Source organism: Mastomys coucha, unplaced genomic scaffold (assembly GCF_008632895.1).
Source record: "Mastomys coucha isolate ucsf_1 unplaced genomic scaffold, UCSF_Mcou_1 pScaffold11, whole genome shotgun sequence".
In the NCBI taxonomy this organism is placed as follows: domain Eukaryota; kingdom Metazoa; phylum Chordata; class Mammalia; order Rodentia; family Muridae; genus Mastomys; species Mastomys coucha.
This window is the reverse complement of record NW_022196893.1, coordinates 12,983,054-12,991,247: the sequence shown is the minus strand read 5'-3', so window position 1 is coordinate 12,991,247 and position 8,194 is coordinate 12,983,054. Positions and strand designations below refer to the sequence as shown.

Here is an 8,194-nt window from a genome sequence, read left to right as displayed (position 1 = left end):
ACAGATGGTTGCGAGCCACCATGTGGGTGCTGGGAATTGAACTCAGTACCTCTGGGAGAGCAGGCAGTGCTATTAACTGGTGAGCCATCTCTCCAGCCAGCCCCCCCCCCATTGCCCTTTTTTATTTTTTTCTGGTTTTTTGAGACAGGGTTTCTCTGTGTAACCCTGGCTGTCCTGGAACTCATTCTAGACCAGGCTGGCCTCAAACTCAGAAATCCACCTGCCTCTGCCTCCCAAGTGCCGGGATTAAAGGCATGTGCCACCATCACCCGGCCCAAATCTCCCTTCTTAACCATGAAACAAAGCCATCCAAGCAGAGAGTCAAGGACCACCAGAGCCTCTGCCCCACCCCCACTTCAGAGGTTCAAGTGAAAATACCGAGCTGAGGCCAGGCACCTGGACACACCACAGACATGAATCCCACAGGTCTTTTGTGCTTGTCTCAATGGGACCCGTAGGAAATGCCCGACAGACATTTCTGTCAAATGACTAATTTTGCTCCTGTCCTTCCAGACGTCAAACCTCCCTCTCTGGCTAAGGTGAAGGACTTTGTAATTGTGACTGTGAGCTCCAGTCCTCTTGCTTGTTACCCCCGAGACGAGCCCTGTCTGCTCCAGGAGCCGGAGCGGCTAATGATCATCACCTGTAGTGAAGTAACCCTGCTTGCAGGCTGGCTTCCTTAGTGTGGCTCATGCGCATTATCCTCACCCTGGATTCCCGTAAACCTCAGTCTGTACAACTCCAGTGTCTGAACAAAAAAGCTAAGAAGTGTGGCTCATAGGCAGGGCTCTGTGGCCCTAACATGCAACAGCAGCTGGGTAGTGAGATGGGTGGGTGTGGGCAGAGGGTTGCTGCGAAGTTTCTGGTCTTTACCTTCATGCCTCTGTCCTATGAGAAGGGCTGTCCCTGCCTGGCTCCTCTCCATACCCTTTCCCTCCCCCCACACCCCCTCACACCCACACTCACACCCACACCCACCCGCCTAGACCCACTTCTCCTTTGCAGCTACGCTGACGCCTACACCTTCCTGCTGTGGAGTTGCTGGCCCATAGGCAAGGGGATGGACAGGCAATGGGCCAGAACCTCTAGAGGCTGGCTGATGAGCTTTCTGTGGGGGTCCTCAGGATCTCCTCTTACCAGCTTTGATCCCCTCACTCCGTGTTCAGCTCTGCATTGTCCCCTGCCCGGGACTAGAGCTCCAGCTTCCTTGCCTCTCCATCCAGTCTCTAATCTGAAGCAGCCAAAGACTCTTCCCATTAAAGCACAAGGCAGAGAGACACACACTCAAACCACATGAGGTCCCCTCGCCGCCAGGCCTCACGCACCAACAGGACCCCATCTGTCCATAGCAAAGGTGTTCTCGCCTTTCTCCCAGTATCCCCATGGCGGTGGCCATGTCTATTTCCAGTGTGTGTTGCCTGTAGAACATGTATCCCTGCCCCTTGAGGCTGCTAAAGATACCCCTAAGCCCCTAGGCTTGAGGTGCCCCACCATGAGGCCCACCGGGAACTCCAGGCCCCAGCTCCTAGCTGGCAGCTCCTTCTGGCATTTTCCAACCCATGACCCCAGGGGAGGAGCTACATATATCCCAAGACCCAGAGAGCTTGTTTGTTTGTGTGATTGAGGCTGGGTCTGAGAGATGCTGATGAGAGAGAGAACATGGGGGTTTGGGGCAGAGTGGGGGGAGGGGGGAAGCCTGATACAGCAGGCACAGATGGGAACAGACTCCTGCCCTAGGAAAGAAACTGCAGAGATGGGGAGGTTCCTTGCTAATCGCAGATCTTCCCAGGGCTCTGCTTGCTGAAAGCTTGCATGGCTCCCCAGCACCCTTCTGCCAGAGTCCAGGCTTCCTGCTGTCCCAGCCTATCCCACGGGTTCCAGCACTCCTCAGCCTCCCCATTTAAGGCACCAGGCTTTTGCTCATGCTCTACCTGACACTGGCCCCTAGTCTTCACCTCTCTACCAGCACCATGTCATTTTCTCAATTAAACCTTCCCGTTATTGTTGGTGCTGACTTGCGCTGGTGATCCTCAGGCCAGGCCCCATACCTACCCACTCCCTTGGAGTCCAGGGTGACTGGCAACCTGTCCCCATCACTCTCAAAGGGGACAGGGAGGCAGGGCCAGGCAGAGGGCCAGGATACAGAGGATTAGAGGGCAGTGAGACTAAGAAGTCTTTTATTGTCAGTGTCCCTCCATCACCACTGTGGACATTCCAATAGGTCACACAAGACGGTTTCATGTCTCGACCCTGGGAAGGGCAAAGCAGGAAGCAGGAGGGATTTGGAGGCAGAAGGTTAGTGGGAACAATGGGTCTTGGTGAGGCACAGCAGCAGGGGGCTGACGAAGGTAGGTGGCTGCGGGTGCTTTCTGCTGTCTGAGAGCAGGCTTTAGTGTGACCCCCAAACGCAGATGATGCTCAGCTGTCTGTCGTCTGCGGTGACAGTTGAGTGATTTAATGCAGGAACCACAGGTGAAAGAGGTCTGGGGTTCCAGGCGAGGTCGCAGCTCCACCCCAGTGGTCCCACCCCAGCAGGCAAGGGCGGGGCGAAGGATGCTGCGTCGCGGTTTCATTCTAGACTAGAGGGACACAGAGCCCAGACTTACAACTGTCCCAGCTGCGTGCGGCGGCGACATGGGCGCCAGGAGACTCCGGGTCAGAAGCCGGAGGAGCCGGGACAGCCCCGTACCCACCCAATGCAATCAGACCGAGTGTTTCGACCCTCTGGTGCGAAACTGCGTATCCTGTGAGCTCTTCCACACGCCGGACACTGGACATAGTAAGCAAGGGCATGGTAGGCTGCCCCGAGGTCTCAAGCTTACCAGCACCGCGTGCTCCTCTGCTGACCCTGGAGCCAGCGGTCCCCATGTCCCTCACTTAGTTTCTCTTTCCCCCTCTCCCTCTCCTCCATCCCTTTATCCTCCTCATCCCTTTATCCCCTCATCCGCTCTGCCAACAGCAAGCAGCCTGGAGCCAGGGACAGCTCTCCAGCCTCAGGAGGGCTCCGGGCTGAGACCCGACGTGGCGCTGCTTTTCGGTGCCCCCGCACTCCTGGGACTGGTACTGGCGCTGACCCTGGTGGGTCTGGTGAGTCTGGTGAGCTGGAGGTGGCGGCAACAGCTCAGGATGACCTCCCCGGACACTTCAGAAGGAGTCCAGCAAGGTGAGAACTGCCTGCGTCTGGGGAGGCGGGAAGCGCAAAGGCGGCTAGGGGTGGGGGTAGGGGTGCAATCCTTTGGTGATTAAGAGAGGTCGGAACCGGGACATAGAACTGAGGGAGTCCTGGAGTTGACTGTCATAAAACAGGGAGGGCAGCACAGCCTAAGCCTTAATCCAAGCAAGAAGACCCAGAGCCCAAGAAGAGATGTTTGGGATGAAGGTGTCTGCCCTGCCATTTGGGAGCCTCCTGGGTTTTGCCCAGTGGGCTGGCCTGACACCCCTCTCCCAATGTCAGCGTCCCTCACCTCATCTTATTAAGTCTCTAGACTCAGCACTTCCTGTGTTGAAGACTTGTCATGTGCTGTCCAACTTCCTCCTCCTAGGGCTGTCCCAGAGGAGGCTTCTAGAACAGGTGTTGGGGGGAGGCTATGATTTACTCCTGACCTGTCTTATCTGGTCCCTGTCCCATCCCAGAGTCCCTGGAAAATGTCATTGTGCCCTCCTCAGAAACCCTTCACGCCTCAGCTCCTACCTGGCCTCCACTCAAAGAAGATGCAGACAGTGCCCTTCCGTGCCACAGCTTCCCAGTGCCGGCCACAGAACTGGGCTCCACTGAGCTGGTGACCACTAAGACAGCTGGCCCTGAACAGTAGCAGCAGTGGATTGGCTGGAAGCCAGGGATCCCTACTGGGCTTGTGAACTTTCACCCAACAGCTTGGAAAAGAACTCGGCCCTTCGGGTGATGGAGACCTTTGCCTGGGGGTGAACCCAGCAGAACCAGACACTACAGGCCACATGAGATTGTTTCTGTGTTAGCTTTTGACTTGAGAACAGTCCGTTTTTGAGATGGTTTTTAAGCCCGTGTGCCTTCAGATGGTTGGATTAGGCTTGAGGGTTGAATATTAATCTCTGTAACAAGGCAGAGACTGGAAACTTAATCTCTTTCTAAAAATTTTGGATGGTGGAGTGGAGCCATGGCTCAGCAGTTCAGTTTATGTGCTGTGCTAGCAGGGGACTCCAGTTTTCTGGCATCCCAGCACTCATATCAGGCAGCCTAAAACCACCTGTAACTCCAGCCCCAAGAGCATCCTTGCCTCTAAAGGCACCAGCGCTCATTTGCTCCAGTGTATACAAATACAGACACACACAGAGACACACACACATATACACACACAGACACACACACACACAGACACACACACATACACGCATACACACACATACACACACAGACACACACACATACACACACACACAGACACACACACACACAGAGACACACACAGACACACACACATACACACACACACACACACACACACACACACTTTTGCAAATCATAAAATATAAGCTGGGCATGGTGGCACACGCCTTTAATCCCAACACTGGGGAGACAGAGGTAGGCGGATCTCTGAGTTAGAGACCATCCTTGTCTGCATAGCAAGTTTCAGGCTAGCCAGAGCTACATGTTAAGAACAAGTCTCAAAATAATACCAAAAAAAAAAAAAAACAAAATACAAAAAACCTTTTTAAATTTTGATTTTTTTCTTTTATTATTATTTTTTTAAATTAATTTCATGGTGTTTAGAAATGGTATGCTTAGATGGTGACCAAGATGAGGTAAAGCCATCAGGACCGAGCCCCTAACATACAAGGAGAGGCGAGAGACAATGAACACGCCTCTCTCCTGCCCTGTGCTAACTCTGGACTCCACCAGTCAGAGGGCGATAATCAGATGTGGGCCCTGGAACCTTTAGAGCTGTAAGCTAGATCAGTCTCAATTCTTTGTAAAGTTATTTAGCCTTAGGTGTTTTGTTATGGTAATATAAAACGGACTAACACGGGCGCTAGGAGTAAGAGGTTTTTCTTTTATCGGGGAAAGGTACTGTTAAACCAAAATTAATCTGAATAAAGAAAGGCTTCAGGGGAGACACTTAATCTGTACCTGGGTGCTGTGTTTCTTCAATCCCTGCTGGGGGCGCTGTTCTGCTTTGAAGCTGACTCGAGTGGGAGCAACAGCTGATGGTCTGGCTGTGGTATCTGGTACAAGGTTCTCTGTTATTTTATATTTCACCATACTGGGGACCAGACCCATGCTAAACAGCACTCTACAGTGAGCTTCGCCCTAATTGTAGGGTCAGTTTTTAGAATAAGCTGGGAGTAGGGGAGAGGCCTGGGCAGGATAGTGCTGAGTCTCAGGTGACTGTAACCCAGGGACAGTCACGGATGTCTTTGACCCAGTCTGCTAGGACGGAAGAAGCCATCTTCACCGTGGTGGCTGTTTATCTAGAGACCTGTGATTCATAGACAGAGGCTGGAGTCTCAGGTTGGAGTCTAAATTTAAACTAATGGAACATCCTGGTGGTAATGTACCTCCGTGATCAGCTAGCTGGAAGCCACATTCAGCAGTGTGCTGAGCAATGATCTATACAGCGCTCCTTCACAGAGAAGCCAAGGCGGGCCTGTGGCTCTGAAGGCTAAGAACCAAGCTGCGTTTCCCTCTGTGAACTGTTCTCCCCTTGAGCTGGGCCAAGCTTGTGCTGGCCCCAGGCTCAACACCACCCACCCCTGTGGAAGCTGTCGCCTGATAGTGGGGCTCTTAGCTCTGAAGCCACCAACCCCTTCTATCCAGTTCCTGGGGTACTTTGCACACTCAGAGGGAGCCATCATGTCTCCAGTCTCCAGCCCGCCCTCTTCCTCATGGGGAAGCTGCACTCTAGCTTCTCTAGGAAGGTGCGCTGACCAGGTAGTCAGAAGTGGAACCCTTCAGCAGGGTCTTGTCTGAGTTCTGGCCCTGCCTTCCAGGCTCTCTGAATCCACAGCTGCCTGGCAGCGCTTGGCTCTCCTGAGCAGTCCCTTTCTAGTTTAGGAAACGGTACCCCGTGGCAGTTAGAGCATCCAGGACCTGGACATTCATTTCCAAGATGCTCTTCCCTTCAGGGCTTGGGTGAGATAGGATGACAACGGAAGGTGACAGGCATCAGCCAGGCCGTGCTGTCCACTAGTGCTAGCCTGGGGCTGGAGGAGTCTGTACTGTCCCTGGCCACCTGTACTAGCTATAGCCAGGGTCTAGGCTCTGATGGTGAAGAAAGCTAGTGACACCCCCCACCCCCCGTGGGGCCATGGCATACAAACCTTTGGCCCCTCCCCATCCCAGCTAGGCCTCTGGCTGGTACACGTTTTCCCTCAGTCTCAGTTTATTTTGAAAAATGGGGGATGGGTACAAAGTTCTTTTTCTGGTCTCCTGGCCCACGAAGGAGAAGAGCTGGAAGGAACCTGAGAGAAGTCTCACACACATCCCCACTTCACAGTGAGGAAACCGAAGCCTAGGCAGCGAGGGAACCTGAACCTGGCATCATTGTTGTTGTAAAGAAGAAGAAGGGGGCTCTTTGGGAAAGGGAGGAAAGGCAAGTGGAGAGGGACAAGGAGTGGGGACACTACTACTACTACACCACACACACACACACACACACACACACACACACAAGGGCTGCACCGCCAGGCAGTGAAGTCGGCACCCCACCCCCCGTTTGTCATAGGTTTTACTTTTTACTTTCCGAGGGGGTCTTTGGTCTTTGTCCATCATTTTGCACTTCATCTCCATGACAATGGCTGAAACAATTATTAAACCTAAATCAAGATACTCATTTTTGCATATGAGCTGGAAGGTGCAATTTGACGGTCCTTCGCGGAGGCTGACCAAGAGCAGACCCAGCCTCTGCATATACAGTGTGTGTGTGTTCTCATCTATAATGTCAGCTATAGTCATCACACACTTGAAAGCCCCATCAAAGATGGCTCACGGACGGACGGAGTAAAGGGGCTTGCTGCTGAGCCTGGAAACCCAAATGTGATCCTAGACCCACGTGGTGGAAGGAGAGGACTGGCTCTCACAAGCTGATTTTTTACCTCCTCTAGCGTTACCTCCCTCCCCTCAACTTTTTCCTTTAAGTCCCATCTTGAGCGGCACGTACAGTAGGTTTCTGTCTTTAAATACTCCCAGTTGGGCTTTTCGATGCTCGTCAAGTTTTCCATCTGAGCATCTGGTCCCTTTCAGGCTCTGCTGGTGTCACAGGCCCAGAGCAAGTGCCTCCTTTCTGCAAAAACCTGTGTGGTCTCTCTTGCCAGAAGGACCAAAGTGACAATGGCCTTGACCTTCCTAATGACCTCTGAGAGTTGGGGTGATCTCACATCTGTAAGAGTGGTTCCGGGACACAAACCACAATCAGTGAGTGGTGGGCGGAGCTTAACTGGAGTTTCTGCCCCTACCTGCTATGCCTACCCAACGGGGTGGGGATGGGAGGGTCACCTACCCAAGCTAGGTCCTTTCCTTTGGATGGTCTGGTTTCCCCAAGGTCCCCAGGGACTAACAGGTGGGGGCAGAGGGCTGAAGTCTCAGTTCCTTTTGGTGCTTCCTGCAAGCTGTTTTCACTTCCTGCCTGGCAGCTCCAGGACCCGGGGTTCAAGGTGGAGGTGGAGGCCCACTAGGGAAGCCAGAGAGCAAGCCCTGCTGACCACCACACACACACACACACACACACACACACACACACACACACACACACATACACGCACACGCACACACACGCACACACACACACCTAAGTACGGACCCAGACTTCACTGTCCTTAGAAGTTGGTAGCACGTCTCGAGGCCTGCCTCTATGTCTTCCCCCTGGGGCTCCTGGCTGGGGATGTGGCACAGTTGGTGGAGTGCTCGCCTGGATGCTTGAAGATCTTAGTTCCACAGTATAAAACCCGGCAGAGTGGCTCACACCTGTAATCCCAGCATTTGGGAGATGGATACAGGGAGATCAGGAGTTCAAGACCATACTCAGCTACATATCCAGTTCAGAGACCTTGTCTTTAAACAACAAAACAAACAGCTTCTAAAGACTACCCAGCTACCACCGTCCTCCCTGGACTCTGCAGAGTGATGCAGCCAGGGGGAGGGGCGGGACGGGACGGATCCCTAAACTTTAGAGAATCTGGGGGAAAGCTCTAGATTCAGGTCCGCGCAGCGTCTCCGCGGTGG

At 53.3% G+C, this 8,194-nt stretch overlaps 1 protein-coding gene across 2 annotated transcripts; it reads left to right on the top strand.

Moving 5' to 3' along the window:
- The first annotated feature begins 2,580 nt into the window (after positions 1–2,580).
- Positions 2,581–4,326, top strand: Tnfrsf13c (TNF receptor superfamily member 13C). 2 transcript variants are annotated; one of them, XM_031358179.1, is made up of 3 exons: positions 2,581–2,779; positions 2,960–3,163; positions 3,667–4,326. In XM_031358179.1, the coding sequence occupies exons 1-3, from the start codon at positions 2,635–2,637 to the stop codon at positions 3,810–3,812; spliced, it is 495 nt and encodes a 164-aa protein (XP_031214039.1). In that variant the 5' UTR covers positions 2,581–2,634; the 3' UTR covers positions 3,813–4,326. The 2 variants fall into 2 exon arrangements, with proteins under 2 accessions (XP_031214039.1, XP_031214031.1); XM_031358171.1 differs by having other exon boundaries at positions 3,634–4,326.
- Positions 4,327–8,194: the final 3,868 nt, after the last annotated feature.